Source organism: Ammodytes marinus (assembly GCF_949987685.1).
Source record: "Ammodytes marinus genome assembly, chromosome: 22".
Taxonomy (NCBI): domain Eukaryota; kingdom Metazoa; phylum Chordata; class Actinopteri; order Uranoscopiformes; family Ammodytidae; genus Ammodytes; species Ammodytes marinus.
In genome coordinates this window covers 10,140,213-10,155,035 of record NC_137226.1, presented here as the reverse complement: position 1 = coordinate 10,155,035, position 14,823 = coordinate 10,140,213, and the positions used below count along the sequence as shown (strand labels likewise).

The 14,823-nt window shown below is 38.6% G+C and overlaps 1 protein-coding gene across 1 annotated transcript in view; it reads right to left on the bottom strand.

Moving 5' to 3' along the window:
• The window catches only part of cacna2d4a (calcium channel, voltage-dependent, alpha 2/delta subunit 4a), a gene marked incomplete at both ends in the record, with an annotated part of 86,262 nt that overhangs the window by 50,505 nt on the left and 20,934 nt on the right, over positions 1 to 14,823 (bottom strand). The window contains 14 exons of the mRNA XM_080050707.1: positions 5,053 to 5,121; positions 7,006 to 7,133; positions 7,632 to 7,724; positions 7,878 to 7,971; positions 8,347 to 8,444; positions 9,658 to 9,703; positions 9,801 to 9,868; positions 10,188 to 10,249; positions 10,355 to 10,426; positions 10,563 to 10,649; positions 10,813 to 10,887; positions 11,017 to 11,097; positions 11,203 to 11,280; positions 12,408 to 12,541. Coding sequence (XP_079906833.1) covers positions 5,053 to 5,121; positions 7,006 to 7,133; positions 7,632 to 7,724; positions 7,878 to 7,971; positions 8,347 to 8,444; positions 9,658 to 9,703; positions 9,801 to 9,868; positions 10,188 to 10,249; positions 10,355 to 10,426; positions 10,563 to 10,649; positions 10,813 to 10,887; positions 11,017 to 11,097; positions 11,203 to 11,280; positions 12,408 to 12,541 — 1,185 coding nt within the window. The remainder of the gene's footprint in view (positions 1 to 5,052; positions 5,122 to 7,005; positions 7,134 to 7,631; positions 7,725 to 7,877; positions 7,972 to 8,346; positions 8,445 to 9,657; positions 9,704 to 9,800; positions 9,869 to 10,187; positions 10,250 to 10,354; positions 10,427 to 10,562; positions 10,650 to 10,812; positions 10,888 to 11,016; positions 11,098 to 11,202; positions 11,281 to 12,407; positions 12,542 to 14,823) is intronic.

Sequence of the window (14,823 nt, the reverse complement as noted above, 5' to 3'; positions counted from 1 at the left end):
CAGACTGGATTATACAATGAATCCTATCGATCAGTTCAACGGGGGAAAAAACATTCTAACAGAACTTTGTGTTTGCTGTATTCATCACTTTTCCTTTGAATAAGGCTGTTGCTTACTTAATGCTTGTGAAATGATTATGGTCAGTATCCGGACAGATCAAAAAACACATTTTCTGGTACGACTTGGACTGTGCTTCTAAGCCTGGTTTTGAAAAGTATCCACAATGGTTTTAATGAAGTTGTTGACCTTTAAAGGGCCACAGACTTTTGCATTAAAGGCAAATGTTCTTTGTTCCGACCTATTTCACCCTCAGAGGTGAATGTTTGCTATATGGCATGGAAGCACTATCTCAGAGAACCCTGTCTCCTGACGAGGACTAGAAAAAAATGATCTAAGGACTACAAATAAGACTCCTGCACTTTATTTCCCCAATCAGATCCTCTACGTTCTCCCTCTCCCTCCTCTGTTCCCTGTCTTTCTTTCAAAAATGGACATTTTGCCCACAGGGATTATTAATGAACAAGGGATTGAAGAAAAAGACGCTGCTATTTTCCCCCTCCTACTCCTCCTGCTTAATTCTTTATCCCTTCATCCATCTTTCCATCCAGTGCTATTTATGGAAAGTTTTTCACGCTTACACCTACTTTCTTTCTTTTCCTTCAATCCACTCCTTCTCTCATACTGTTAATGTTTTTCCTGAAAGGCTAGCAATATGCAATGGAAGTTGTGTCATCATAACACAAACATTTTGTCCAGCCAAAGAGTCAGTCTTTTATAAACGTAAAAGTTTTCATCAATTATTTGCAAGTAATCCTTATTTGTGTGTGGCACTTTCTCTCAGTGCATTCCCAAAAATCTTTTCACAATTATAGTTATTTTTCCACTGAAATGTTATGCGAAACTTATTATTTTACATTGGTGTCTCCAGTGACATATCCTCTCTAAAATCTTGTCTTTCATTGCATATTGCTCCTTTTCAGTAGAACAATGGTTCCCTCTCAACTTTTAATTGGCTGGAAATGTACTTATATTAATAGTGTGTTATCTTATACCTGGGTATGGTGCAGATAAATATTGTTATATTAGTATCTATAATATGGTGTTTTGGCCCAAAAGATCCCCTAAATGTTTTTCGATGTAAGCGTTTATGTTTTTCTGTACAATTCATGATGTATGTCTTTAGTTGTGTTAATGACCTCTATGTTTTGTTTTGGTTTTAGGTTTTAATGTTTCTGTAATGTTTGTTTATTGGTCGTGTTCATTTATTTGTGTTCAGTGGTTACAAGGTACATTTTCTGTAAAGGGCATAGAAAGAGTTTAGCCATTGAGAGGACCCCATACTTCTGCCTCGTCTATTAAATGTATCAGGGTGAGCGTAGAGCCAATGTAGGCAACAGTCAACCTAATTGTTTTAATAGGATGTTTTTTTTTTCATTTAGTGCAATAGGACTAACTTCAGGTCCTACAAGTCAATATGCAACTTATTGGATTAAAAATAAACATCATGGAGAAACATGCTGCTATACTGTAGTTGTCAAGATGTCAAACAGAACAATAGGTTGCCTTCCAACAATTTTCACCATGTTGTTATTTTTCTACAATATCCAAAATGACACCTAGTATTGTTAAGTTGTCAAGATGTGGCAACTAAATCAAGTTAGACTATAAAGCATTACAAAAAGGTTGCAGTCCGGGTTACATAATAAAAAATGTCAAGGCTAATGCCTAATCAGCTGAGCTGAGAAAGACGTGTTTAAGGAACACTCAGCAGCCTATCATCCACGACCGCACATCTTGCTGCATTTATGAATATGACACTACATATTAATATTATTGTAGGAGATGGAACTGGTGTAAAGCGGGAGTTAGGCCTGTACATTTTGATCATGTACAGATCAAGTCACATTTTAGCAACAATGGTCAACTATCTAAAGACAAGGTGAATTTAGATATTGATTTAGATCAATAATTTGTATCTTAAGGGCATGTGATAAAACATAATGAAGTCATATTTTATATAAAAACTGTAAAAATAGCCATGAATTTCAAAGGGTCTCTGGGGCACGAAGTTAAAATGGCTAAACTCTGTCTATGGATCTAGAACTATTGTCCTCTCACCCTCTGGTCTGCAGGTCTTGTGTTGTTGGTAGCTAAGTATCTTAGCTAGCTGAAACCTGTTCCTATAGCCTGTGTGTGTAAAGATTGATAAATTCTAGTTTGTTACGTAAAAACTGCAGAAGCCATGATGACTTAGGACCTCAAAGTCTGCATTGCCCGGAAATCTATGGTGTCCTGTTATGATGATGATGATGATGATGATGATGATGATGATGATGATGATGATGATGATGATGACAATGATGATGGCATTTCCTGGTCAATATGCATTGATTTAAATAAAAACATATCACACTTATGTCAAATTGACATCCAGACCGCTGAATAGCTATACTTTCAAAAAGCACAAAATAATGCTATATACAGTAAGTTAGCTAATATACTGTACATATTGGGTAACTATAGTAGCCTAAGATTATTTCTTACATTTAAACAAACCAAATGAAGTCAAATTATATATGCCGGTGACCATAACTTTACAAAGAAAAGGTGTATTTTATAAAGCGGGGGCTTTTTCCAGCCGAGGGACGGAAATGATTTGCAGCGTACAATTAACACTGTTGGGGGACAACAGGAAACCTGAAAGTATGACTTTATGAGGAATAGTCTGAGACGGAGGTTCAATAAACACACAGGCTCAGATGAGAGCATAAATCTGTCACGATAACAGCTCTACCTAGTATATACTATACCTTATCTCATTCTCTCTGTCCCTTGTCTAGCTCATCTCACTATTCTCTATTTTTCCACTTCTCTCTCCTCTCACCTATCCTATCTCCATTTATCTTTCTGTCGCCTCATCTCCCATCATTTAAAAAATAGTATTTTCACCTTCTTTCCTCTCATCGCATCCTTTGCTCTGTCTGGTCTATTGTGTGACCTTTTTCTTTTTCACCTCACCCATTTTAACTTCTTTTCACCCTTGTTTTTAATCACCATTCCCTTGTTTCCTCTCCTCCTCCTTGTCAAAAACATCTCTCTATGTCTATTCTATTTACCTCCTAATCGCTTTTTTTCCTTTTTGTTTTATTTCAGTCTTCTTCTCTGTCAATTGGTGGGTATTAGGTTTATTTACATACAGCCTTTTACTTATCAATCAATCGCTAAATCTAGGACAGTATAAGCACAATGTTTTTGTAGTCATGTTGTTGACTGACTTTAGATCAGCCTCTGACATACAAAGGACTATGCCTCGTTCACGGGTTGTAGAGAAATTAAATCTGCCAACGAATTAGCATGAAAGCTAAACACAGAGAAAACTGAGCAGATTCTGTTCAGACAAACACTGACACTCAGTGGTTAGAAAAGGAATCACAAAATTCATATATTAATGACTATTGATGTTGCATTTAAGATAAACTAATTAACTGCCCTAGATGAGTCAGCTTTTGAACATCCCCTTGTGTTCGGGAGGTAAACATGACCTCGCTAACACAGGAATAGATGCAAAGAAGAAGCAAGAAGAGTAAGAGTGACACGGCTGGGAAAAGGAGAGTAACGAGGGGAAGAGAATGACAGAGGGAGAAAGAAATGGAAGACAGGTCTGACAGCTTCGGAGGAGAGAGGCTAAGAAAAGAGAGATGTATGTGAGGGCAGTAACAGGGCAAGGAAGAGTGTCACCCGGGTGGAACACGAGGAGTAGTGTGTGCGTGTGTGCGTCTGTGTGTGTGTGTGTGTGTGTGTGTGTGTGTGTGTGTGTGTGTGTGTGTGTGTGTGTGAGGAGGTGTGTTAAAATGAGAAGTCAGGGAGAGCAAGTCTATGAAACATTGATACTGCTCTTGTTGAAGTGAAGCAACTGGTAGACATGCAGTTCCACATGATATGCAGAGGAGAATGAAATCTTGAATAATCTATGACCTTTGGCTTTCAATTAGAGATCATCATGAGACAATCTACCTCAAAAGAAAAACCCTGTTTACATCAGTCAATAACACTAATTACAAGTATTTTACATTTGCGTAGTATTGATACAATAGGTACAGTACGCTAGATTCAACATCAACATACTGTGACATTAATGTTTCCAAACAAGCCAGGCAAAAACAGTGAGAAGGAGAAGCGATGAGATAGATTGTGACAGAACCCCAGCTATTCTGAACACGATTCTACCTGCTCTCCCTGTTTTCCATATCCAAATATAACCGGATTGTTCACACCTGAGACAATTTTCTCGAAAGCTGCGAAAAGCAGATAAGCGCGTGTTTGTTTGTGTGTGTCAGCGTGTTAAAGGGATGTTTTTCAGTCTGTCTGCATAACACAAGACACCAAATGCACACAGGTATATGTACACACACAGACACACACACACACACACACAGACACACACACACACACACACACACACACACACACACACACACACACACACACACACACACACACACACACACACACACACACACACACACACACACACATACAGTAAGGATGTGGTCCCCTGGATACAGCTCCAGAGAGTCTTGTCTCACTCAGATAATCATGAGTGACGAGTGTGTCACAGATGGGCCTCCCAAGACACACAATCAAACACACTCATCAGTAGGCTGTGAAACAAAGCCAGAGAAAGTGAACTATGAGACAAAATGCTCTCCTGTGTAAAAAATACACACTCAAGCATGGACATGAATACATCCATAAACCTTTTCTTCATAAAGTCATATGACAGGCAATTCCACAGCTCATAAACTCGTAAAGTCAGCATGGTAAGTGTTACTGACAATTCACCACATCGATACCCAAAAAATGTTTTGGTCGCAACTACCATTCAATCCGCAATTTCAAACGTGACCAGCAAGTCAGCCACTACAATTTTTCCACATGACATTGCATTGAAAACATTGAACGTGCCTGTGAGGGGAAAGATAAGTCCAAATAGCAGTGATAATGAGAGAGGAAACAGTGGGGTAGAAATGTGTGTAAAGAAAAATGTCCTACCTCCAGCGATGGCAGTTTTCTTCCCCACCGTAACAGTGACAGCAGTGGTTGCAATCACTATCCTCCCTGCTGTTAGAGCAAAGACACACACAATTAGCAAGTATTTATTTAGAGTGCTTTGTCAAAACATGCATGTGGAAAACAGGGTTGCATGCTTGGCTTGCAGATCAATACCACATAAATATTATTCCTTCCAACAAATGCAACAGAGCTGAAAAAGGAAATATTCTTTTTCGCATACACTGATCACATCATTTGTTGTATGGGGAGCACTCACAGTGATAGTGATAGCTTAAGTGTGTGCACAGATATGCCTACATGTGTTATAAAAACTATGGGTGACAGATTGAGTTGGGCTCGGTGGGTAATACTTAATAAAGCAATGCATTTATCATCGGTGTGACTATTCACAGCATCCATGGCAGCTGATGCCAACAGCCACAAGGCCAGAGATGAACACTTTAAGCATTGTGTAACAAAGAGTCTGCGTTCTAATTGGCTAATACACTGATAATAACTGAAGCACTATGTGGCAGTATATGCCCCATGTTTGTATTGCTGCATTACAGTAATGTATTTTGATGATTTGTTTGTTTGTTTTTTCTTCCTTCTTTTAACATAATGTAGTAACAGAATGACAGAGGTAAGCACAGCCAACACACTCTATGGAATGTTTTACTTCTCAACAGAAATGCATTGAAAACAGAAGAGATGTTGACTCAGCAGCACAATGCAAATGAACTAGACACCTTACTGACACCCTAAGAGAGGAGAGGAGGTTCCCGTACTTTCGATTGCATGCTCATGCAGTGAGATATAAAGAGAAAGAGAGAGAGAGAGAGAGAGAGAGAGAGAGAGAGAAAGAGAGAGAGAGAGAGAGATGAGGGGAGGGGAGGAGAAGGAATGAGAGAGAGCAGAAAAAATAGAAAAAGACTGAGGCTAGAAATAGATAAAGAGAACAGAAGAGAAGAAATGGAAAAAGGAAGACCATAGCCCTCTTCTTGCTATGAAAATTAGGAGGTGACTAAAAAGAGGAGGCATGCCAAGTATCAGTAAAAGTTTTCCTCTACCCTCCTCCTTCTCCTCCTTTGTCGCCTCCCTCCGTTTTCTCCCTCCCTCCTCGGCCTGGGGCTCCACCTCCTCTGCGCCGGAGGTGGCACTATAGTCTGCCTCATAGTCCGTGAATATATCTGGACACAACACACTATATCTAACATCGGCCTTAAACATACATAAGAAGACCATTTTTGTACACTTCAATTTCCTATAGTGCCCAGTATCTTTTGAATTAATTATCAAGATTGAAAAGAGCCCATAAATTCAGTACATACAGGATAGAAGCTACGTGGAACACAACAAACTAAATCTAATAAGAATGTTTCATCAAGTGTGGAAGTAGATATAAAGGGTAGTATTATCAGCTTCATTGAATATACTGTATTTCAACAACATTACAGTTAAATCTACACTAAGCACACTGAAGAGTCTTTATTGTTGCCTAAAACAAGTTTCATGCAACAACAACAAAAATAGTTAAATGTTAGTATAATATGATTAAAAACATGATAACGATGACAGTTGCTGTAAACTGTGTCATTCTGCAGCTGTTGAATATTCTTCACAACAATAAAATGAACTGTGGTAAAAAATAAAACTGAATAGAATATCCGAAGAAAGAACAGAGATTGAACAGACTCTTTAAGGACATTTTAAAATAGTTGTCAAAACTTTCCAAACATGTTTTAAGCACAAACTAGATCATTATTCTATGGAGTGGAGAGAGAGGAGCTGTTGCATCCTGCAGGCCATAGAGGAATGAGCCTGTCACTGAGAGATTTTTGGCTCGACCGGCTGAACACGGCTGACAAAATTGGATATTAAAAAAGCATAAAAAGTGTTATGTGTGTGCTTGTGAGTATGTTCATGTTTGCTGAATAAAGGTATGTCTTTCACCTCTAGTCTCCTGCCTGGGATAGTAGTATAGAAACTGTCCAGCTGGGAACTCGGATGCTCTGCGGTACCACACCGGGAAATGGTCCAATGTGAACATATTCTCCTTGTCTGTGGAGGTCAGGAAAGACCTGGGGAGAGACAAAAATAGGCTTGAAGTATGACAAAGGCACTGAAGGAAGAATAAAAAGGAAGAAAGGATAAAGAAGGCTATAAGCCTTTCTGGGGGGAGATAGTTGAGGAGAGAAAAAAAGAGTTTAAGCACACCATAATACGATAAGAAAATTCAATAAGGTGGTGACAATGTAACATCTATTTTACATTGTAAATACAATGTAAACTCTTAAGAGGTCTTAATGAGCCTATAACTGAGATTCTTTCCAAAATAAATTCTGTTGGACTGCAAGACTGATTACCATCTACACCTTTATTGACCAGCAGAGGGCAGACCCTCGCATTACTCCAATTTAAGCTTCCATTCAGATCTACAGTTGCCATTATTCTCACATAACTAGCTTCAATGCCTTTATTTAACAGTAGTTTTGGACTTTTTGCTTGTTGACACGTAGTATGCTTGATTTGATACGATGATATTTAATATTCAAAGTGACCGCGTTTTTCTCACTTACTTGCCAGTTCTTTTCTCTACACCAGTGTACCTCTGGAACCTCGTCAGGCCTGTACGGGTACCGAGGAAGGCTGTTTCTACCCCCTCGTCGATACTGAAAGAGAGAGAATATATGAGACAGAAAAAGAGGGAGTTAGAGCAGATAGGGAGGGGATGAGGTAAATATTTGTACAAAGTAAATGAGCAATCATGTAAAAAGTCCATGTCTTGATTAAAAGAAAGTCTATGCGTGTGTTTTATTATTCACCCGGATGCGTTGAGCATTAGGGCAGTCCAGTAGGCTTCCATGGGAGCCGTTACCACAGCATCAAATAGAGTTTGTTGCAACAAGAGCATATCACCTGGAGAGAGACAACAAAAGAAAAAAGAAAACATGACTTAGAAAAGATTTCAATAAATGACTGAGACATAGGAAAATAGGTAGTTTCTACCTGAATCTGCAGTTTACTTGTAGACAAATAATATCTTTTTAACTTTCAACAGCACAATGTACTACCACAAAAACTAATTTGATTTTAAAAATAATTTGTAAGTTAACTCAAAAGATAAGAAACAAGGTTGATATGGATGCAGTGACTGCATACAGTGTGGGAGTGGTACATTCCAATGTTTTGGTTTGTCTGGAGATTCACAATATACATTTGCTAATGGATTGCGAGGTTAAAATGTTTGTTATTTCTCCTTAGAAAGCCCTGAAATGAAAAGTGTACACTCACACTCCAGTTCTGGTTCTTTGCCAGTGAGGTACAGCTTCACAGCCTGCAGCTGATTCAGCTTACGATGTGCCGGGTCAATGTCTGTCTCACAGTAGGTCCTACAGCAAACATACGTAAACAAACAAACATACACATATTATGTACAAATAACGTAGGGGAGAACGGGGTAATTTGTCACACGGGTTGGTTGTCACAATCGTTATATCTCGGAACCAGAAGGTGCTGTCTGTGAAATCTTGGTATGTAAATATCCAGAAATGGGATCAGAGATCACCTACATAGTCTTCCTTGGAGTTAGACTGCTGAATTTGAGGTGAGACGACTGTTTGTGTTTTTCATGTCAAATTGAAAATATTTAGCTCCTCGGTATTTTTCTTCTAGGCTTTTACACAATGGGTTTATAACAAAACACTTGTTACCCATACAAAGTGTGAAGGGTAAACTATAGTTTAGAATGTGGTTAGCAAGCTAATTAGTTGTCAGATGGCTGTTGGCCTTGATGCTAGCAAGAAATTCAAGTTGGGGTTGGTCGTCACATTTTTTGGGGGGTTGGTTGTCACATGTTATCTCAAGGCTGCAGCCAGAAAAGGAACCCAATAATGAAAGAAATTGTCAAGCTGTATCCTCACTGACACCCCAGAGAAGGAAATAATAGAGCAGGAAAAGGCAGCTAGCATGCAAAAGAAAAAAGGTCAACAAAATCAAAACAACCCAGTGCATCCCAAACTAGACCAGCTGCCAAGGCTACAGTAAGTTATGTAGGCCTATTTGTCAACTTGACAATGCAATTAAACTTTAAAATTGAGTTCTACTTGCTTGCCTTCTTTTTAAGATTATTCCCATTAAGATAACATTGTGACAAACAACCCCATAGTGTTTGACAACCGACCCCTTGATGGGATTGGTTGTCACAATGTGTAAGGGTGTCTTTGATGATTAATTTCTTCTTTATTACAATAAGATAGAAAAAGTGAGGGGTACACATTTTAAGCCAACACCTTAAGCTTCAATTCAATGTAGGAATGACTATTGAAAGATGTTTAGGTGATAAGCAATTCTCACTAGAGTAAAAAGTGTGCCTACTTACCCCGTTCTCCCCTACTGTAGTCCTATATTCAAGCTACAACCACTTCCACTGGTGGGCAATCCATAATGTCTATGTTCTGCTAGTTATACATATATTATGTATTGTTGTTTTTCCTTTGAATTTGTTTTGAACTCGACGTCATTGAAAATGAGGGTCACCCCTCAATTGGTCTCTCGAGGATAAATAAAAGTTAAATGAAAAAAATATATATATACAGCACTCACCATTCGCTGGCTATGGTCAAGTCTGGAGTCAGCAAGTCATGGAGACCTGAAGCAAGAAAAAAAAGAAAAGAAGAAAATGCATGAGAAAGAAGGGAGGACAAAAAAGACAGGGAACCTAAGACAGAAGGAAGGAAGAGAGTTACCTTCTTCAACAGAGACATTTCCGATGAAGATATACTGTCCATATCCGCTGGTCAACATTATACCCAGACTGTCAAACACAGAGACGAGAACATTAGAATTCTTCATATTGTATTGTTTTTGAAAGAATTAAAAAGGCAACATATACTGTGACAATTTTTTTTTTTGTAATTGCAGTCATATTACGGTTATTTCCAAGGATAAATCATTTGTTTTAACTCAAAGTAAGCGTGTAGGCTAGACAGAATATATGTCATGAAAGATACAAACAGTAGACTTCATTGTTTACCCTTTTAATGATTTTATACGGGTAGAGTTGTTGCTTTGTTAGTTACGGTACAGGTAACATTTTAAAATCTGACAATTCAAGTAATTCTGTTTAGACTAACCTGAATGGGGTCTCATTGAGGACAGTGTAGAAGTAATCATTCTTCAGGAACATCACTCTCTTCTGTGAGAGAGTGAAAGCGTTTATGAACATGACATTCAACAACATTGAACACAACATACTGCTCTTTTTTGTTGTCTTGACATACGAAGAAACAAAAGTACTCACCCCTTTGTCCACTGAAGTTCTCACATCTAAAGACAATGTTCCAGTCTCCCCTTTAACCATGGCTGTCCTCAGCTACAACATAGACATCGCACACGCACCGCTTAAATTATAACATCATACCATCATGCTATCAATCCTGAATAACACAACTTACACTGACATGCAGAAAAGAGAAGGACCAGGTACTGTATGTTTGTGCATCACTCACTTTCTCCTCTGTGTCTTCCCATTCCACCTCCGCTAGGTCGACACTGTTGTAGTTGGGTTTTGGTTTTAGGTTCTTCCCCTCCTTATACTGTCACACAAACAAACATTCAAACAACAAGGACAATCTTTAGCAACCTTTTCAATTACATCATGTTTGGTTATTGCAATAAATGGGTCAAGCAGGGATATAATGTTTCCACAGTTTCTCAGTTGCATAGTTAACCACCATATAATAAAATCGGATTAGGTACCAGAGGTCTTAGGTCAGGATGAGACAGGATGTAGCCATTGTTGGTGATAAGGTAGGCGTAACCGTGGACCCCCAGCTTAACAGACAAGGCAACAACACAGATCATTAACAGGTTGCTGTCTCAGAGACAAACCAGTACATAGTAAGAAAACAGCATTTCATCATTTGTTTGTGACACAGTTTTTATATATTGTGGATATTTTACCTTGTATCTGGGAGCTAATCTCATCAGCTCCCTCAAGGCCACATCAGTTCCAACCACTCCCAGCAGAATCCCATGAGATAACTACAGGGGACACAGCAGGTTCATAAATACACCATTTTAAATGACCTCCTTGATGTTAATGTTAGGCTATGAACATTGGTTAAATAAATAGATAATAATAATTACTGTCTCCTGCTTCTTGCTGAACACAGGCATGGCTACCGAGGTCATCAGGAGCAGGCTTTGGGCCTGAGTGTTGAACAGCTGTGGAGCACATACAGAAAAAAGCAGCCAGTGACCCCATGTTTTCATTGACAAGCTAAATAAGTTAGCTAAGTTATTAGGGGAAAAAACAGTAAAACAAATAAAAATGGTGCAGACAAAATGTATAAAAATGCAGTGAAATGGAGATGGGTTGGATAGCGAGGTTTACTTTAGTAACGCTAAGTCTGAATCAAATCATATTAACTAAGCTAACGTCTTTTAACAGGAAAGCAAAGAAAAGTTAAGAAATAGGCCTACTCACTTAACGAATTTAAAAAAATGCCCCTTTAAATTGAGCTAAGTAAAGAGTAGTAGATAACACAAGTTTTAAAACTCTGAAATAAAATCAAAAGCTAGTAGCAATTTCAAAGCAGCATGCTAACTTTTAGGTTTTCAGGCGGGAAATTCAGTTTGACTAAGCTAGGCTAGCGCACTAAAGGATACGCTAAGCTAACTATAGCATTTAAAGCCATGGCGGAACATTAGAAACACTACTTGAGACTACATGGCTTAAAAAAAGAAGGCTAAGCCAGATAATTACAGATACTGCTCTACGTATAATTACCTCTTTTGTGGTCGGTAACTGAAGGTGGAGATGGAGAAAGACAACAACAAGCATGAAATGGCAGTGAAAATATATGCTATAGTAAAGTGAGTAAAAAGAGATGCTGAAATAAAAGGAGGAAATTGAGAAATAAGCAGGCAGAGGAAGATGATGCTCTCCTTTTAAGATGTAGTAATGTAATAATTTTTTCCAATAAATAATAATGAGTGAAGTAAGATATTTCCAAGAAACTAATTGTAGGTGAAGTAGCCTAGGACTACTTGGTTGTGGCCTCATGTTTCATGTAGTGTTCATTGAGGAGCGAGTTGACTAGCAGATGGTGTCTGGGATGATTTGCATTGAGGGGTTTTGAATGTTTCAGCACCATGGAGAGAGGCAAAGATGAGCCAGATAATGAGTCACTCACTACCATAGATAGTATATTAAAAGTCACTACCAAAGGGCTAGTAAAGGCATCCTAAATTAATCCTGTATTTGGATTATGTATGCCAGATACTATTGAGAAAAGATGTAAGTCCATGTTGCCCAGTAAGCACACTGCTAATGAGAGAAGCAGACTGACCACACTGTCCATATAGGCTTCAGTCCAGATGATGTCATGATCGTGGTTGATGACCATTGGCCTGCTGAGAACATGGAGATACTCCATAACATTTTCCTGTACGTCTGCCAGAGTGGAGACGTGCGTGTAGTAACCTGCAGGACACACAAATACATGTACACACATACCTCATATAGTATATCACGCATTATGGTACTAAGATGGAAAAACCAGGACCCATCAAGTTAAGAGAAAGACAATGTTCACCACATTATTTTCCCGTTTTGCTTATGGCATTTGGGTATTGCATTTAAGAAGCAAAATAATTACCTGACTTTAGAAAACCTTGGTTTCCCAAAAAAAAAACTGAAATGTTTAATCACATTTACAGCAGTTATCCTAAATGTTTGTGTGTACCATCGGCAGGACTACTATGTACAGTATCTCACCTGTGAACCATCTGGAAGTGACAGTACTGGTACCAGGGATGGAAATTAACACCCGCCACACGCCAAATGCGGGTAGATTTGCGTGCTGGCGTGTAAATTGTGTCACTTCACCCGCCACTGTGTCGGGTAATACTTTCCAGTCAGGTCCGATCTAATTTGCATATTTAATACATTCGTCATGAACATGATGACAGGGCGCTACACAGTTCAACAGTTTCTTTTTGCCTTTCTAGTCGAACTGAACTACGGCGCGATCCGCTCCGCTAGGAAATACTATCTGCGAGTTAACGTGTGGAGGCATAAGTCGACAAATCAATCGACTTACTTTGCCCCCTTTTTTTCTTCCCACAGCAGAGGTTGAGGTGCTGAAAATAAAGTGAAAACTGCGCTTTTCCTTTAAGCAGCAGAGCTGCCGCCGTTGTTACAGTATTTGCATCAAAGCCCTAATGGTAATACAAATGAGATGCTTTATTTAAACGCTGTCCGTGCTTAGAGGTGATTTTAATTGTAAGTGACGTTGCAAAATAAGTTTTCTTTATATGCATAATTAATAATTAATATTTTGATTTTCTGTAATAAATAAATACATAATTCATGTTGGGTTAAAAGGTTAAAATGTTAATATAATGCAACTAAAAACCAATGTGTGATCTGAATATTAGAATGTGTTAATGTGACGCAAGCGCACGGAACTAATGTTTTGTTCCTAGTTACCCTACGTCATGATTGTTGATTGACAATTGATGCAAGGCTTGACCAAGCGTGTGTGTGTGTCGCTCGTTAAGAGCAGCGATATTGTAACAAGTTGTCTCTGAAGCTAAAGCAGACGGCCAAGATATAAGGACAGTTAAAGGAACTTTCAACGAACCTCTTTTCACAACAAGCGGCCAGCGAGGTATTTTATTGTCATTTTTAATGCACTTTATTTCCTGTTTTTATGCATGTCTTTTCATGTGCCAATTAGTGTTATATTTCTGTGTTTATTTCATGCTTTTGTAACTGCTGTATAGTTCGCTGATTTGCCGTTCTGTATTGTGTTTATTTGTGATAGTTTTCACGGCGTAAAGGAGTAAAGGATCACTTTGTTTGGAGGCAACGTGTCAATAAAGTACGCCCGTTCCAAAGAAGCCGACCTGTGTCTGTGTGTTGTGACGAGAGCTACAGTGAAAACTCGGACTGCTCCTCACGGGTAGGAGAGACGACAAGACAGCAGCGCTCACGGACGCAACGAGGACCCAGCAAACAGATAAGAAAAGCCCATGACGCACTGTCCGCATAGCAACTGCAAGCAGCGGTGATAGACTGTGTCAGAAGCGCAACCTTTCAAACCTAGACAATAAGTGCTTCCTCCACTTCCTTCAAGTTTAAGTGGTGTGAAAAGTGGTAAAAAATTGTTGCTACAAAGGACTCAGATCTATTAACCCTGTATTTTATTGGGCTTAGCCTACATGTTTTATGGATGCATATTTGCTGGTGTTAATTGTTGTTACGCGTGACAAAGTTTAAAGGGTAATTTCACCTATTTAAAGAAAATGAAAAATATCTTTCTCATTCAAGGGTTAAGTTGTTAAAGGTATTTCTAAGCTGATTTAATTGTTCAACTAAGGATAATTTGTCTGAGTAATTTAAATTTGCTTACCTTGTTATGAAATCAAAGTTAACTTGAGATAATAGCATTTGAGTGTTGAAAAGGTTTTCTTGGTGTGATAGTCAAGTCTATATTTAAATAATAGGCTTATCACATGGCCTTCACACATTTGTCAAGAAATTCATAATTATTCACACTCTTTTGGCTACTCACATTAAAGCTAATATTTACACATAGCCACATAAGTTCAACACATGTCCAAGCCATTCAAGTCACCTCAAAATGTCTGAGGCAAGCACTGTACCCGAACCTATAAAGGATGAATGTACAGACCAAGTAGAAGAGTCACGTAGAAGTGAAAGATGCCAAACCCTAACAGAAAAGGGAAAAGAACTCCAAG